Source organism: Oryzias latipes, chromosome 16 (genome assembly GCF_002234675.1).
Source record: "Oryzias latipes chromosome 16, ASM223467v1".
Classification (NCBI taxonomy): Eukaryota; Metazoa; Chordata; class Actinopteri; order Beloniformes; family Adrianichthyidae; genus Oryzias; species Oryzias latipes.
The window spans coordinates 7,761,151-7,779,211 of record NC_019874.2 but is presented as its reverse complement, the minus strand read 5'-3'; the positions used below and the strand labels follow the sequence as shown (position 1 = coordinate 7,779,211).

General features: G+C 45.8%; 1 protein-coding gene across 5 annotated transcripts; it reads right to left on the bottom strand.

Moving 5' to 3' along the window:
* Positions 1–74: 74 nt before the first annotated feature.
* On the bottom strand, positions 75–16,657 carry ano10 (anoctamin 10). Of its 5 annotated transcripts, none has more exons than XM_023964222.1 (15): positions 16,171–16,657; positions 15,849–15,912; positions 15,619–15,765; positions 15,317–15,517; positions 12,685–12,819; positions 12,244–12,363; positions 11,953–12,137; positions 10,347–10,731; positions 10,177–10,232; positions 10,023–10,097; positions 6,443–6,631; positions 6,164–6,355; positions 4,562–4,690; positions 3,997–4,113; positions 75–567 (listed from the first exon to the last, which is right to left on the bottom strand). In XM_023964222.1, the coding sequence occupies exons 3-15, from the start codon at positions 15,746–15,748 to the stop codon at positions 532–534; spliced, it is 1,950 nt and encodes a 649-aa protein (XP_023819990.1). In that variant the 5' UTR covers positions 15,749–15,765; positions 15,849–15,912; positions 16,171–16,657; the 3' UTR covers positions 75–531. The 5 variants fall into 5 exon arrangements, with proteins under 5 accessions (XP_023819990.1, XP_023819993.1, XP_023819992.1 ...); XM_023964225.1 differs by having other exon boundaries at positions 15,849–15,915; positions 16,324–16,657; XM_023964224.1 differs by having other exon boundaries at positions 16,324–16,657.
* Between the last annotated feature and the right edge of the window lie 1,404 nt (positions 16,658–18,061).

The following is an 18,061-nucleotide window of genomic DNA, read 5'->3' as shown; positions in this document are numbered from 1 at the left end:
AGCCGGCAGAGTTCTGGAAAACGCAACCCTTCAGGCGTCTGGTTTGAAGGTCAGACCCCGACAACAGTCACAGATGTGATTCAGCTCCAGAAGGAGACTTCAGCAGCTTTATTAGGATAAAATGGACATGCTCATGCTGGCCCCCTCCCCCGGTGGGATCTGAGGGACCTTCAGAGTCGCAGAAGCTTCAGCCGCGTTGCAGCTCTGCAGCGTTCAGTCCAGAAGGTTCCCGTCCATCGAGGTGACCCTCCCACCCCCTTCACCCCCCATCCCCACTTTACATTCAACACAAACCGGGAAAGGATTTCATTTTGTTATTGTGCTCCAGCAACCCCCCACCCCCCTATACCCCCCCTCCTCCACCCTCCACACGCAGCCCTGCAGTAAAGTAACAGCAGATGAATCCCTCCGTCCTTTTCGTTAATCCCAGCGAGAACAGTCCCAAAGTCCCGGATGGGTGCAGTTCAGTCAGAACACACGTCTTTCGGTTGGTGTGATTCCTCATCCGAGACGAGAGCCCCGCCCCCCTCCTTACTCTGCATCAGGCTTAGAGGCCTCCAGGATTTTCTGTAACACAGATAGGATCATGTTCATGAGATCACTGCTCTGGACGCCTGACACCTCATGTATCTGTACACCAGGGAGGAGGGGATAATGCTCATTACAAATGTACATCCTCCTGTCAGGAGCAAATACAGAAGCAGGTTGCAAACACCCCCACCTGTGCTGAGACCACCACCCTCTGACCTGTGGGGGTTTGGTCTTTGTACCGTCTGCAGGACCTGTTCACTCCTGCCACACAAAACTGTCATGGTGGTTTGCACCAGAGTTCACAGCAGTGATGCTATTCACTGCTATTCACTCCTGCAGGGCTTCAGGTGTTGTGGTTGGCTCTGTGCAGGTGTTGTGGTTGGCTCTGTGCAGGTGTGGTTGGCTCTGTGCAGGTGGGGTGATTGGCTCTGTGCAGGTGTGGTTGGCTCTGTGCAGGTGTTGCGATTGGCTCTGTGCAGGTGTTGCGATTGGCTCTGTGCAGGTGTTGCGATTGGCTCTGTGCAGGTGTGGTTGGCTCTGTGCAGGTGTTGCGATTGGCTCTGTGCAGGTGGGGTGGTTGGCTCTGTGCAGGTGTTGTGTTTGGCTCTGTGCAGGTGTTGCGATTGGCTCTGTGCAGGTGTTGCGATTGGCTCTGTGCAGGTGTTGCGATTGGCTCTGTGCAGGTGTGGTTGGCTCTGTGCAGGTGTTGCGATTGGCTCTGTGCAGGTGGGGTGGTTGGCTCTGTGCAGGTGTTGTGGTTGGCTCTGTGCAGGTGTTGCGATTGGCTCTGTGCAGGTGGGGTGGTTGGCTCTGTGCAGGTGTTGTGTTTGGCTCTGTGCAGGTGTGGTTGGCTCTGTGCAGGTGTTGCGATTGGCTCTGTGCAGGTGTTGCGATTGGCTCTGTGCAGGTGTTGCGGTTGGCTCTGTGCAGGTGTTGTGGTTGGCTCTGTGCAGGTGTTGTGGTTGGCTCTGTGCAGGTGTTGTGTTTGGCTCTGTGCAGGTGTGGTTGGCTCTGTGCAGGTGGGGTGATTGGCTCTGTGCAGGTGTTGCGATTGGCTCTGTGCAGGTGTTGTGGTTGGCTCTGTGCAGGTGTTGTGGTTGGCTCTGTGCAGGTGTTGTGTTTGGCTCTGTGCAGGTGTGGTTGGCTCTGTGCAGGTGGGGTGATTGGCTCTGTGCAGGTGTTGTGGTTGGCTCTGTGCAGGTGTTGTGGTTGGCTCTGTGCAGGTGTTGTGGTTGGCTCTGTGTAGATGTTGTGGTTGGCTCTCTGCAGGTGTTGTGATTGGCTCTGTGCAGGGGGGTATTCCAGGAAGCATGTTTAAACTAGCCTGACTTTAAGCCTGAACTCTGGCTGAAATCCGCCTGAACTTGCTTACTCTGGGTATGTCGGTTCCAAAAGACCGGATATGAGTTGGCGTAATTACGCTCGACTTGGTAACCCTGGGTTAACGCACGGTACATAAAGACATTCTCAATAGATCGCCGATTTCTGGAGTCACCATGGAAACGCGTGGTGAAAAAAAAAAAAAAAGCGCTGTGCTTAAGTGAGAAGGAGTCTGAGATTTTAATGACGGCGGAAAAAAATTACAAGTCCATCAAAAAAGTAACATGGCTGAAAAATAATTTAAATAATTTAGTTAAATTAATTCAAACTCAATAATTGTTTATACAACTCAAATTTACGTATTTATCTAACTAAATGTCAAATTACTCCATTAATCTTTTTTCCATCTTAATTACTTATATTTCTTGAACTTTCATATGTCTAAGTTTGAGCCGGCAGATATTCTCATTTTTATAACAATAAAAAGAACGGGAAAAAAATGCACGGAGTGCAAAAATTCATTAAAGAATTTACCATCACTGTCATAACATGTTTAGGTGGTAGGGGTACTATTTAAACTCATCATCCTCTCCCTTACTCTCACTCATGGTGCAGAGACGTAAGCATAGTAGGACAAAATAGCTCGGCAAAACACAGTAAAACAGCTATACAACTAAAGACATTTTGTAAAAAACCCACACTTAAACCCAAATCCGTCCAGACAGGCAAAGGGAATGATATCCCAGAATCCCTTGCGGTGCCGATCTAACGGCAGCACCAAAGCTACACCTACTTAATTGAATTAATTTGAACGAAAGGAAAATAATTGTCTGAAAACTACGTGTTATTTTTAAGGTGACCTAACAAAAAAAAGATTTATCTTAACTGAAGCAAATAATGAAGTTAGATCAAAGTAAAAAAGTTTATCTTTCCAACATCCATATGTGATCTTATCATCCTCTCATGGTGGAAAAAGTATTATCTGAGCTTTTTCATCCACTAAGTCATCTTTAAATGGACACGCCATGCTGCTTCACCTCTCTGTAAACAAACTAAGCTTCAACTAAACCTGCTCCAGACCAGGTTATGTTCAGAGCATGAGTTGCCATGGTAACTTGACCTACCCTGAAACATACCTCCATTTCTGGAACCAAAAGCTGAGGTTATCAACTTCCTTAGCCTCAAACTTATCGTGGGAGCTAGCATAACCTGCTTTCTGGAATACCCCCCAGGTCTTGTGGTTGGCTCTATGCAGGTGTTGTGATTGGCTCTGTGCAGGTGGGGTGGTTGGCTCTGTGCAGGTGGGGTGGTTGGCTCTGTGCAGGTGGGGTGGTTGGCTCTGTGCAGGTGGGGTGGTTGGTTCTGTGCAGGTGTTGTGATTGGCTCTGTGCAGGTGTTGGTTGGCTCTGTGCAGGTGGGGTGGTTGTGCGTGTGACATCATCCATAGAAAATGGTTTACGTCCGGAAGGAAACGCAGTCGCCATTTCTCTGCGATGCGGATGCCGCCATGTGTGATTGGTCCGAGTCGGTCTGAATCATCATTTCTATGGCAACCATGCTGGCCAATCAGAAGTGAGCTTGTTACAGGGCCCCACCCCCACACGAAATCTGTCGATTATCAACGTTAGACCACCTGCATTTACTGAGGCATCTGGTCAGTTTATAACGTGAATAACTTTGCTTACAAAAATATGTAATTATTATGAACATGTTAAAAAAGTATCAGAGCCAGAATGATTATTCTGACCACTAGAATGACTGAATAACAGCTGTTATGGGGGGGGGGGGGTACTCAGTCCAGTTCTTATACAGTCAGGCAGTTTCCACGGCAAAACTGGTCAGAAGGGTCTGATGGGCTCTGCTGGTCTGTCAAGCAGATTTGACGGACCTGCAGCTCGATCAGCTGTTTCTGTGGGATAAACAGCAGCTGCTGAGGTCCACGCTCCATCAGACATCAGAGATTACAACTAAATAAGTGAGGCTTTCAGGTAAGGTGTGTTAGGTGTGCTGAGTTCTTGGAAGGAGCAGCGTGGTGGAGACACTTTGAAGCTTCATTCTAAGACTCGTCTTCGCTTCAGCACAAAGGAAGGTTTAGGCTTCAGAACCCTTTCTGTGTAGCTTAAAGACCACCAGGAGATGCTTCACCTTTTTCTTCAGAGCCTCCAGAGACTCAAACTCTATTTGGGCCAGTTTGACCCGGATGTGTTTGGGGACATCTGGGATGAGGAAGGCCAGGATGAATTTGAACCCCAGCAGAAGATGCTGCAAAGACAGAAGCACAACGATCAGGAGTCAGATGAGGAGTCTGTGTTGAGTGTTTTATCAATGTCTTCTCTGCAGCACCACGGCGGTCATGGCGGTCTGCCTTTATTTCCCAAATCACCGAACAAGAGAGTTAAAGGTTTTCCCGGTGAATTTAAAGACTGTCCCAGGCTTTGTCCCTCAGAGGGTCTCCATTCTTTATGCACCAATGCTCGTCTTCACAGCAAAATATGGTAACACAATTACATCAAGTGTAGTGGACTGCATGGTAAACTTCCACATTTATGCAAACCCGTGTGTTTGCTGCAAATGCAGAGGAACTAGGAAGTCTGTGTCTAAACGTATGTGTATGTGCATGTGCAGACACGTGTGTGTGTGTGGCTGTGTGTGTGTGTGTGCGCGTGTGTGTATGTGCAGACATGTGTGTGTGTGTGTTCATGTCTGTTACCTCAACGGCCACAGTCCATAGGATGAGCTGCGTGGCCGACTCAGGGAAGTACGCTTTGACTTGTGGTGACATTCCGATCAGTGCACAGTTGGTGACAACAGCAATCACACTGATGGTCTCAAAGGCGAGCTGCACCGACACAAGAGCAGAATCAGTCACAAACTCCAGCAATGGAGCACATTTCTCTGGACTCAACCCTCTTCCAAATGGAGAACCTCTAGAACAAAAACTCCCATTTTCAAACTTTTCCAGCCCTGAATCTGCCTGAAAGGACGTTTTATAACCTTTAAAATCATTACTTTCATTGAACTGCAATAGTATTAGCATGAATGGTTGCGATGTGACAACAATAAGCTTTGACTAAAAGTATTCCATTTATGATGAAATTGAATTATAAAAAATGCTGTCAGCCTCTTATTCCTATAAACCTCCATTAAAGGGCTTGTGTGATCCTGGGGCTATGCCATGTGGGGCAGTTGCTCGTTAAAGGGTATCCCGAGGCAGACGGGTCCTAGATGAGCATGCTAAAAAATGTCACCCAGACTGACGTGACCGGGGCCCCTTCCTGTGGGACTGGGATGGACTCGGCCCAGTCAGATTTGGGGGATTCAGTCCAGGCTCAGGGGTTAGCGCTTTTCCTGGCGACCCGTCCAGGGGTGTCCCCCGCCTCCGGCAGCTTGTGTGGGAGGCCTCTGAAACCTAATTTGTCAAGCGGGGTCGGACTCTCCTCCACTCTGGAGGTGCCTGCGGTGAGGGGGCAGTGCATTGGTGTGGTGCACTCTGGTGAATGAAAGGGTCGTGGCCCTGTGCCTCCAGGTCAGGGACACGCTTACAGTAAGGAGAACACGGCTTTATTGGAGACTTTTGGAGGGGTTCTTCAGTGTTCTACTGGGTGTGGTGGTCTGGGACAGAGCCTCTGCACTGGAATACAATGGTTCCTCTTTTTAAGAAGGGGGACTGAAGGGAGTAATCCAACTACACGGGGGAATCAGACTTCAGCCCCCCAGGGAAAGTCTCCTTCAGAATTCAGCCAATCGTCAAACCTCTGATCAGGAGGAACAGGGCTGTTGTCATCCAGGTCATCAGACCAGCTCTACACCTGACACAGAGGGAGTTTGTAAATCCATTCCACATGTGGATTTAATGAAGGCGCTCGATCTTGTTCCCTGCAGGGTTCTGTGGGAGATGATCCGCTAATATGGGGTCCCCCGGCCCCCCTTTAGTCTCCTGCTTCACTCCAGAACCTCTGTACTCCAAGAGAGTGAATGAAATTCAATAACGATTCGGAAAACTCAGAATCTTACCAAGAACACTGACGTCACATTTCCAGTTAAATTATGAAACAACGGCTGAAATGTTCACTGACAGACGGTACTTTTGGAAAATGAGAAGTACATGTGATTTTGGAAGTTCTCCCACTTAGAAGTCAAGGTGGGGTCTGACATTCTCATTGGACTGGGTCTGTAGGTAAATCCGATGATATCTCTTACTTATTGCAGATTTGTGTTATTTTTATCCAGATTGAGGCTTCTGCAGTGTTTTTTTTTAATATAAAGTCAAATTGCATTGACTTTGGAATTGTAAGACTTTAAATAACCCCACCTGCCACACTCCTATGCTTCCAGCGGGGTCAGCGAAGGGCCGTTTGAACAGTTTACACATCTTGAAGGCATCAGAATAGACCTCAGTGATGTTGTTCAGCACCACCAGCACAGCAGCCAGCGGGTATATGCAGGAGAACAGGCTGACGTATCCAAACAAGAGGAAAAGCTCCAGGTAGTCATCGAATGTTCCCTACACAGAAGGAGGTGCACACACACACACACAAGTCCATTTTATTTTCAAACAATCCTTTGGTTTTCTGAAGGTACTTGGACTCACCAGGTATGTGCTCATATCAGCCTCCAGTCGGACCTGCTCTGCTAGAGGAAGCTCTTTTTCCTCGATGGCTCTTCGCCTCAGAACTTTGCGAATCATTTTTTTGTTGCGTCGTCTCTGAAGCCAGTAAGGCAGGAAGGCTTCCATGAGCTGATTGAGAACCTGGCTGGTGATTAGCAGGGTGGCCAGGCTCTACGGTGGAGGAGAAACACTATTTTACAATAAAAAAAGACTGTTTTCAACAAATCTGCGAAAGCCTTTATTAATGTGTATCTCTGTAGTTTCACAAAAAAAATAAAAATAAAAACAATTAGCCAAGAAGCAATCTGTTCCTGAAACATCCCTGGTGGGACATGAGCTGAAGACACTGCAGTGCAGCTACAACAAACCAGGAAACCCAAAACTTTTCTTTACGGTAAACTTTCTGTCAGTCTTACGGGATTGACAGAAATCAACAATCAGTGACAAAAAATTGCCAAAAACACAAAAACCCTGGAACTGTTATGAGAATTGAGAGAGACTAGAGAGAGTTAGAAAGTGCAAAATTCATTCATGAGGACAACATCGTTCTGGCTAATAGTTCAAATGCAAAACTCAAAGTAAAAACAAACCAATTTTAATGCAGAAGCAGAGAACGGATAAAGCAGTGTTTTTCAACCAGTGTGCCGCGGCACACTAGTGTGCCGTGGGAGATGGTCAAGTGTGCCGTGGAGAAATTGCCCTCATTAATCATTCACTGATCTAAAAACATTTCCCATCTCCAGGATATCAGCTCTTTGTTCATCCAAACAGGCCCTGATAAAACACTGAGTAGTTAGGAATATGAAAGATCTTAAAATTACTTTTTCTTTGTGTTTATTTAATTCTATTAAAGACATTTTGATAAGGATTACGTTACCGCGATTTCCCTGCAGCTATGACAGTTTGCGGAAAAGTCCCGTCCCTTTAACTGTCTCCACCAATCATTCTTGAAGGCTTAATCACATGTCATCAGTCTGACCAATCAGAAGTGCTTAAAGTCTTCACTTCCTTGTTCTTAATTCTGCTGATAAAGTCGCTCAGTTCTAACAAAAATACCGGCTAAAGCTCTTCTTTAGCGGTGTAGCTTTCCACAGAGTCCGGTGTCAGACCGTGAAACAAGTGGACAATACAATAAATCTCAGAGACGCCAGTCTTTCTGCAAGTTTTCGGCACTTTTCACACTACATCTCCCATGATGCATTGGCTTAAAGAGCCAGTGTCCCAGCGCACAATGAGTTGTCCTTGCGAAACGCCTTGAAACCCCAACAAACAAACAGTTTCTAAATTTTTCTAATTTAACTTTCATTTCATCTCTTAGAAAAAACAGCCGCAACTTCCTGCTTTTCCGGCCACAATTAGCACAAAAATGCACGTGAGATTGCGGGCGGGCTGTCGATCACTACAGACCATGAATTTCTGTTTTTTTTTTTTTTACCGGATGCTGGTGTGCCGCGGGATTTTTGTCAAGGTTAAAGTGTGCCGTGGCTCAAAAAAGGTTGAAAAACACTGGGATAAAGTATGGAGGGATTTTCCTGCCATTACTCAGGCGCAACACTCACCGTTTTGAGTGTAAAACTTTAAAACCTTTGTGTTCCCCAAAAATTATTTTGCACCTAAAACAGACAAATTCTTTTGAAACTCGAAAATACAATGGAGGACAAAATTGTTGGTACCCCTCAATTAAAGAAAGAAAGTCTAAAATGCTCACTGAAATGACTTGAAACGTTCAAAAGTAACAATAAATTAAAATTTATTGAAAATTAAATAATCAAAATGAGCCATTACTTTTGAGTTGTTGATTAACAGAATTATTTAAAAAAACAAACTAATGACAAAGGGCTGGACAAAAATGATGGTACCTCCATAAAAGACTGAGAACTAATTGCCCAGGGGGTCATGATGAACTCAGGTATGTCCTTTAATTGACATCACAGCTGTTTATAAACCCATAATCAGTCAGTCTGCCTATTTAAAGAGAGACAAATAGACACGTTGCTGTTTGGTGAAAAGGTGTGGACCACACTGAACATGGACAACAGAAAGCCAAGGAGAGAGTTGTCTCAGGACATTAGAAACATAATTATAGATAAACATCGTAAAGGTAAAGGCTATAAAACCATCTCTAAGCAGCTTGAAGTTCCTGTGACGACAGTGGCTCATATTATTCAGAAGTTTAAGACCCACGGGACAGTAGCCAACCTCCCTGGACGTGGCCGGAAGAGGAAATGGATGACAAATTGAGGAGACGGATAGTTGGAACTCTATCCAAAAAACCCAGAAAAATCTCCAAAGACATTAAAGGTGAACTCCTAGATCAAGGTACATCAGTGTCAGATCGCACCATTCATCGTTGTTTGAGCCAGAGTGGACTTCATGGGAGACGACCAAGGAGGACACCACTGTTTAAAGGAAATCATGAAAGAGCCAGACTGGAATTTGCAAAAATGCATGTTGACAAGCCACAAAGCTTCTGGGAAAATGTCCTTTGGACAGATGAGACAAAACTGGAGCTTTTTGCTAAGCCACATCACCTCTATGTTCGTAGACTCAAAAATGAAGCATCCAACCAAAAGAACACTGTCCCTACTGTGAAACATGGAGGAGGCTCAGTTCTGTTCTGGGGCTGCTTTGCTGCATCTGGCACAGGGTGTCTTGAAGTTGTACAAGGTCAAATGAAATCTCAAGATTATCAAGGCATTCTGGATAGAAATGTGCTGCTTAGTGTCAGAAAGTTTGGTCTCAGTCGCAGGTCATGGGTCTTCCAACAGGACAACGATCCAAAACACACAGCCAAAAACCCCAAGAATGGCTCAAAGAAAAGCGTTGGATTATTCTGAAGTGGCCTTCTATGAGCCCAGATCTGAATCCCATTAAACATCTGTGGAAGGAGCTGAAACATGCCATTTGGAGAAGACACCCATCAAACCTGAGACAACTGGAGCAGTTTGCTCATGAGGAGTGGAACAAAATACCTGTGGACAGGTGCAGAAGGCTCACTGACAAATACAGAAACCGTTTCATTGCAATGATTGCCTCAAAAGGTTGGGCAACAAAATATTAAGTTATGGGGAATATCATTTTTGTTCAGCCCTTTGTCATTAGTTTTTTTTTTTTAAATAATTCTGTTAATCAACAACTCAGAAGTAATGGCTGATTTTGATTATTTAATTTTCAATAAATTTTAATTTATTGTTACTTTTGAACATTTCAAGTCTTTTCAGTGAGCATTGTGGACTTACTTTCTTTAACTGAGGGCTACCAACAATGTTGTCCACCACTGTAACTGCAATCAAAACTATTTTCCCTGGGGAGAAATTCTCTGTCTTCTGTGCAGGAAAACAGAGACGGGAACCGCATTACAAACGTGCCACGAAAGCCAGCCAATCACAGACATGGACATGGAGGTTGATGCGTCAGAAATTCTTCCAGCCAATCACAGACTGGATCAGGTTTGTGTGTGATTGGAAGAACGTCTGACCAATCACTGATTGCTATGCTTGGAATAATGGCACAAAAATCCCTCCATAGTTGAGCGGAAAGAACAAAAACCCGGTGGACCGACCTGTCTGAGCAGCAGCATGTCCTGCATGACAAAGGCGATGTAGAACAGTGAGGCGAAACAGTTGAAGAAGTTGAACTGAAACAAACAAACATGTCAGGAAAATGATGCGTGAAGACGGAGGCAGAGATCCAGAGAAGGAATTCCTTCCACTCACAACTAATACTTTAAGGACCAAATGGTTCTGGTATGATGATTCCCGTCTGTGGTTTTCTGAAGGAAAAACAGAAAAGAACAGAGCTCAGCCCAACACGGACCCCCGGGTCACGAGCCAATCGGCTGCCTTTGGAGACAGACGCGTGTTCAGGAGCAGACGTGACGCCTCACCCCACTCGGTGAGGAACTCAGCAGCGTATCTGTACAGCAGGTTCACGGCCTCGATCACCACCGCGTAGACAATACTGGGGATGTAGGTGAGCACTTCTGTCCACAGGGTGGGGTCCTCGTCGTACACCGAGAGCGCCCACCCCTCCAGCTGGAAGTAGATCATCATGACATACAGAGACAGGTACAGGCAGAGCAGCACAAAAGGCAGAGACACCAGGTAGATCCGCAGCTGGCGGCTGACGCTGGGAAAGACGGGCTCCTTGCGGCCCGTGACGGGGTTCAAACCCAGGACGCCGTGAAAGCCAGGTCGAGGTTCTTCAAAGGCTTTCTTCCTGCTCAGTGTGCCCCAGCAGTAGGCTAAGGTAGCACTGTACCGCTTCCATACCTGAGGAAGAGAGGGTTTGATCTGTTACTCCAGTCTTGCATTTATACTCAGCCAGCAGTAGGTGGAGCAAAGACGTGAGCCGTCCTAAAAGAAGGACAAGAAAAGGACCAGGAGCCATTGGGACAGAAATGACCGCTCACTGATTCAGTCAAATGTGGGTCTTTCTCCAAGTTTGACCTGCTGACCTCAGGATCGCCTTCATCTAGATAATCCTTCCCAACACAAACTGAAGCGTTTTATGACCAAGAGATATGAGGCTCTCTCCAGAAAACAATCCTAATCTCAGTTCTTACACAATACAGACAGAAGTACAGCGATTGGGTTTCAGACTGAACTTCCCAGGAATCTTAGCATGTTTTCTGAATGGTAAAGAACAAAGGCTGGTCTGCAACCTTTGACCTTTGACTATGTTGATTGTTCTGGTGCTTATTCTCTGTCTTTACTGTTGTGCAGCATCCTGTTCTCGGACACAACTCAACTCGCTCTGCGTTTAGCTTCTAGAGAGTTGTTCCTGATTTGTGTCTTTCTGCTAAAAGAAATAAGTAAACTCTGAAGCCAAAGACGGTTTCACTGATACTAAGTCTAAAGGCTGAAGAATGAAAGAGGGAGACAGTAACAGAGATCAGTCTAATGTCTGTCTGAGGCTCATCACCATTAATGAGATCATTTTCACTATTATGTTCCGTTAGTGCAGAAAACCTTCAATTTAGACCGTCAGCCTTGCTCTTCACACAAAGCATAGACATCCATCCATCCATCCATCTTTAGAACTCGCTGAATCCCTTTGGTCATGGGGTTGCTGGAGCCTATCCCAGCTACTTTTGGTTTTTGAGTGGAAACCATTGTAAAGTTATTGTTTTATTTCTCCTTCTATCAATCAAACATGTAAAGCCCCATAAAGAGGTGTAATCCTTTTTTTGGATGTCCTAAAGCAGCAAAGGAAGAGCTGGTGTGCTAATCGCTGCATTCATGTTTGTGTTTGGACTCTGGTTCATCTGCACGCACAGCTCCACAGCTAAACTAGTTATAGGAGTCCGTCAGCTTTGATTGCAGGCGTGGATGTAGTAAACCTTTACGGTATTTTGCTGTTGGAGTGGATATCAACTTGGTGTCCTGCATGTAACACCAAGACTTGCTGTAGGGATGCTAAGACATCACAGAACTACAGGTGTGTGCGGTGCGGTGCAGCATGGTGGGGGCCTGTGGAGGCGGGGTCCGTACCTCCAGCAGAACTGTGCACCACACCAGGTTGAAAACAGCAAACAGCACATATTTGTCGTAGTTCTCCCAGTCAAAGAGGTAGTAGGGCACACCCAGGACGGCCATGGGCAGCAGTGCAATGGTGAAGTACTCCAGAAAACCAAAGTACAGCGCCTGGCCCTCCCCAAAGTAACGTCTGATGGCATCTGGAAGAGGAGCATGAAGGAAACATGACGGTCAAACAAGCCGTGACTCGGGTCCCGCATTCCACCAACAGCCAATCAGAAGCAGAAGAAACGAGACTCCACCCACCCAGAGGCTGAAGGGACAGCCTGACGGTTCGATACCAGGAGAAGGAAAGTCTCTTCAGCTCTTCTTTGTCATGAAGGGGAAACATCTGCACTAGGATTCCTTTGGACTGCAATCTGCGAACTGAAGGTAAAAATACAGCATCATCACTTTCACTTCCTACAGTCGTCTTTGTCATCATTCCCAGATTTTGTTAGCTGCAAAGAGTGCAAAGAGGAGAAATGTGCCCCCATATGCTAAATACATCTGTCACACAGAACCCCACCCATCCACTTGGCTCAAATGACATCCTAGTTCTAGTGAGAAACAACCTTTAACTAAACCCATCTCTTTTTTTTTCAAGCAAGAGACACTTCATGAGTCAACATGCAAGGGTCCACTTCAGCTTATTGGCCACCAGGGGGCATTTCCCATGGAGGCTGTTGTGGGGGGCTGCAGACTTACTGATGGACTTGCCCGGGTAGAGCTTGGCCTGGCTGTATCCTGGAACATGAGTTTCATCTTTGGCTCGCAGAGCTTCCAGCTGGTGTTTGATGATGTACTGACACTCAGCCATGCTGAGGAAGTCATCTCCAGCCCCTGAAAGGACAGAGCAGGTCTGTGAGCAAACAGCCGCTGTGGCATTCATGGCACACGCTTGAGAGCTGCTCAGAGAGGATCTTTGTCATTTTGTCATTCAGGAAAACTACTAGCAAAGCGCAGACTTCAATCTTTGCAAAAACTCGACAAAACCAAACTAATCAGGAATGAACTCAGCCACATTCCAGGCCAGTGATGTCCAAACTCCGGGTAGCGGACGGTACTGGTCTGTGGGTCACTGGGTACCAGGCCGCAGAGAAAACTATCATTACTGTCCATTCTCTTCGTTATCCGACTGTGAAGGACATTTTATGATGGAAAACTACCAGATCCTCTGCTCCACATCCATCAGTACTGACTCTCTCTCAAACATTCCTCTCTGTCACATGTCGAAAACACTTCTTTGCTCCTTAAAGACCTGCTCCCATGAAACCAGAATCTTTTTATTGTTGTCATACAGTGCGTAGCTCTTTAACAAATACCCACACAAGTAAGAAAGACTGTACAGTAAAATATGATCGATTATTGCACACAAATTTAAAGTGCAACCAGAGCATGTCACAGTGTATTGGTAGGGGTTAGTGGGTTATGTTCAGTCTGTGGGAGAGGGGGTGGTGGACTTCACAGCTCTAGGGAAGAAGCAGTTTCTCAGTCTATTGGTGTCAGTTCTGAAGGTCCGGTTTCTCTTTCCAGAGGGAAGTGGTACAAAGAGTTGGTGTCCCGGGTGGGTGGGAGGGGTCTGCAGCTGTACGACCAGCCCCCCGTCGGACCCGGCTGTCGTACACTGAGTCGAGTTATGGGACAGGTCCTCCCACAAGCTTCTGTGCAGGTTTCACCACCACAAGTCCTTCCTGCCTTGAGCGGTGCTGCCCCCGTACCACACCGTAGCACCTAGACAGAGGAGGCTTTCTATGGTGGCTCTGTAGAAGTTTTCTAGAAGTTGTGATGAGAGTCCAGCCCTCCTAAGTGTCCTGAGGAAGAGGAGTCTCTGTTGAGCCTTCTTCACCAGGTGGGATGTGTGCAGTGACCAGGTGAGGTTCCATGTGATGAATGAGGAGAGGGGTGGGTACCACCTTCTTAGACCTCCTGAAGTCCACCATGACCTTCTTTGGTCTTGGAGGTGTTCAGGACGCGGTTGTTTTCAGCACACCATCCCGTTAGGATGTGTGCTCTGAACGATGATTCTGGTGTTCTTAACATGTTCTTGTTGTATTTTTCATTGACGATGATGGACATATATAAAGAGGATGTTGGCTAAGCTAACATCCATCATGGATAACCCCTCCCACCCCCGCACCAAACTGTAGAGGCGCTGACCAGCTCCTTCAGCTCAAGGCTGTTGCCCCCACAGTGGAAGAAGGAGCCACCGGCGGAATATTCCTCCCCACAGCCATCAGGCTGTACAACACTGTGTTACGGTGACACTCCACATACCCACGGGGGTTTTTCATCTATTTATTTACTTTTATTGCAGTTGTTTTTGTTTTCAATCGTTTTTGTTCTTTAACGGTTGTTTTTTTGGTGTGCATTTTTTACTTATTTAGTTTTTGTTTAAATGTAATTAACTTTGTCATAAAAAGCAGGTTTGTTTGCAGATATTCTTCTCTTTTATCTATAATGTTGTCGTTGTTCTGTAAATCACTTCATCTTTTGGTAAATGTCCCTTTTGCTGCTGTATTTTTGAATGTCTTTCTGAATGTCCTTTTTGCTGCCGCAGATACAGTGAATTTCCCCATTGCAGGATAATAAAGTTATCTAATCTAATTTCTATACTCAGAAATTGCATTTCTGAGTATTTCTATATTTAAATCATACTAAAACAGAACCCTAACTGAGCCTTGATCCTCCGCGATCAATTCTCCTTTGCGCCCTCACCAGGATTTGCCCTCAGTGTTAAGTGACAAAAAACGCCCCTTAACACTGAGTGCAAATCCTGGTGAGGCTGCAAAGGAGAACTGACCGTTCGGGATCACGGCTCAGTTAGGATTGCAGTTGTAAAATACGGGGTCGCTCGGTTAGAATTGCGCCTGCGCGGTTGTAAGGTTCCTCACTCAGTTCCTGAATACTCAGTTGTCTTTACACCCTTTCACTTTATGGCAGACATGAAATGCCATAGGATAATATGATGGGTGGCCCTCAAGTTCTCTACTCCGCTCCATTCTAATGCAGACACTAGCAGACAACTACACTCAGCAGCCACTTTGTTAGGCACACCTGCCCAACTGTTCATTGATTTCTAATCAGCCAATCACACGACAGCAACTCAATGCTGTAGACGTGGTCAAGACGATCTGCTGATCAAACTGAGCACTAGAACGGGAATGACAGGTGACTGAAGGGACTTTGCATGGTTGCCAGACGGGGGGGCTGAGCCGTGAGAAGGCGGGAGTGAGAAGGAGACCACGCCTTCTCGCTAGGGCTTTGAAGGACGCCCCATGAACTGTGTGCAGTTTGGGGTGATGAACATGATCACCGGCTCTGAAAAACAGTGAATTACCTGTGAAGCCCTTAAACCTGTGCTGGTTGGCGCAGGTGAAGCCCCTCATGGAGCCGTCACTGTACTCCTTAAAGAGGCCGCAGTCCTCCGCTCCACAAAGCAGCCTCTGCCACGACGCCCCCACCACAAAAAGGTTGGGGTTGTCCTTTTCTCCACCATCAGCTGCTCCCGGGCTCAACTGCTCCACCAGCAACTCGGCACCTTGGGGAACCAGCAGGATCAATCACACCGAATGAATGAATGGATGGATGAATGAATGCTCAGTCCAAAACGGCTCCTAAAGGAGGACGTTCCTTCCACACCTCCATTCTGCTGGCCGTCTCGTATCCTGCTCAGCAGCCAGGCCACGGCCTCCTGTGGGGTGTTGGACGCCAGCTCCAGCACCACCAGGGGCTGAAAGGTAGGCCCATCCCAGCCTGATGAAGGCTCCATCTCAGCAGCTACCGCACCTGCAGGACACAGGATCCAGTAGTGAGATCCACAGAAAACCTGGAGCTGCTGGTGCTCTCACAGCCCGCTGCTCCTCTGAGACCTCGTCTCCTGTCAGATGTTGCAGATGTTCATCCAAATGTTTTGGACACGATCCTCTCGATCTCCTGCTGGAGGACATTGGATGTGGATTTGGAAATGGTTTATTTCAAGCTATCAAAGCAGAAATAATACAAAAACAAGACAAAACAAAATTTACATTACATTTAATCAAAACTAAAGATGTGAAAAAAATGTAAACACAGTAGGAGGAGGAGGACTCCTTTGGGTAAAGTTATTGATGAAGGCTCCACAGGATGGCAGCAGCGCGCGCGCCTCAGAGTTTGGCTGTGTTTACGTTCACCGGCTGAGCAGCGCACGCGCACCTGTCAGTCAGTCAGTCCGCCGGCGAACTTCCTCGCGGAGAAAAACACATGAGATCATTGTCGGGAGGAAGTTCTAATCGTCTTGACGGGGATGGCGGAACCGGTTCCGCGGTTTAACCCGCCTGTGTTTGAGCCCTCACGGCAGGAACTCACCCGGAGCTGAGTGAGGAGGAGGAAGAACCGCTCCGTGGGTCTGTAAGTTCGGGACCTTGATCAGTTTACGGGTTTACAGCACACAAACTTCTGGTTCCGCCCCACGTCATGGGGCGTGTCTATTCTGACGCTGCATCCCGTGGGTCATCGGGTCAGCTGAAAGAACGACTCCGCCCTTTAAATGAGTCAAAGGAAACACTTTTAAAGGCTCAAATGGACCGGAAGTGACTAAATGGACCAACAACAAAACCGACAGAAATTCAGCAAAAAAATAAATAAAAAACAGAGTCCAGTAGGAAAGAAGGAATTTCGGTGTTTCCTCCGCCATTAGTGACCGGATAGTGGGAAATCCAAACCCATAAGTCTTTGCGGTCGTAATTTCACGAATGCTTACGAGTATAGCCGAAGTGAGGATGAGAAACCAGAGGCTCTTTCAGGTTCTCTTCAGTTTCTAAATATTGTCTCTTTCAGATAGTAGTGCAGAAATTATAAAGGTTTTTGTTTGTTTTTTACAGATTTGGGCATTGCAAGGGAGGGATGAACCAATATAAATATTAGAAAATCCTCTTGTCTCGTTTGGTTTTACCTTTTGTAAAGGTGTTTTGGTTTTTAACCATGAGGGACGTGAAAAAAGCCAAGACTACTGTTCATAAATACTGTATTAATAAAAACAAAATTAATTAAATTTTATTTAAAATGTTGATTTGGATTAATCCAGTTAAAGATAAACTCTAAAGATTCAAATACTACAATGAGAATATTGTTTTTGGTGTTTTTATCGTGTTCTTGTGGCATTTTTCTCATGAAGTAGGACATATATGAAGAAATTTGATCTGCATTTCTGAATATTTCTTTTTTTCAAATACAATTGACAAAGCTCTCAGTTGTGACATAAAAACTGCCATGGGTGGACCAAAGTCTCCCTGCTCCGCTCCATTCTGATGCATCCACCTGCAGACAAATAGATCCATGAACGTCTTTGTTTTCCTCGTCTGAGCTGGAATCTGGACCAAAGTATCTGTATATTGCATCGTTCTATTGTCAGGAAACAAACTCTGCAATCCAAAAGGTCTTCTTTGTACATACACTTTGTTTTCTGGTTTTTCAGTCAGTTGAGATCTCCAAGACAAAGTACTGACCTTTGCCATATGGAGGAATGTGAACGTTTACAATGTGACAAAACAGGATTTACAAGCCTGCCCACAAACCAATACAGACACTCAACTCTTGTCAAAGTGGACAGTAGAATCTGTTCAGGTAAACCTGAGCCTCCTAGTCCTTAGATGCACAAGATTGACTGTCAATTTTTCTTTAAGTAGAAAACACTGATTTTCATATCACTGTAACCAGAAGCACACACACTCAGAGTCTACATTTGTTCAGATAAATAATTGTCTGCTGTAGGATTGCCTCAAGGTTTACCAAAGCATTAGTTTAACCTCTCTCCCTAGTTTCATTCCCAGATACTTCATATTCTTTAAATATAACCAAATGTTGTCAATGTTTGACGACCGAAAGGGCTACTGAAGTCTGAAAAATGATTTTAACCTCTATTTAGTTATTTGAAAGATTCTGTTTTTTTAATTTGGTAATTTGGGAAGAGTGAGGACAGGTGGATTGGGAAATACCTGAATGCATTTATTCCTGAATGTTTGGCTGCAGATCAACATTCACCAAAAGAGCGTCATTGTTTCCATCCACCTGTCTCCTTTCTTCTACATTTAACACTGTTTCATGA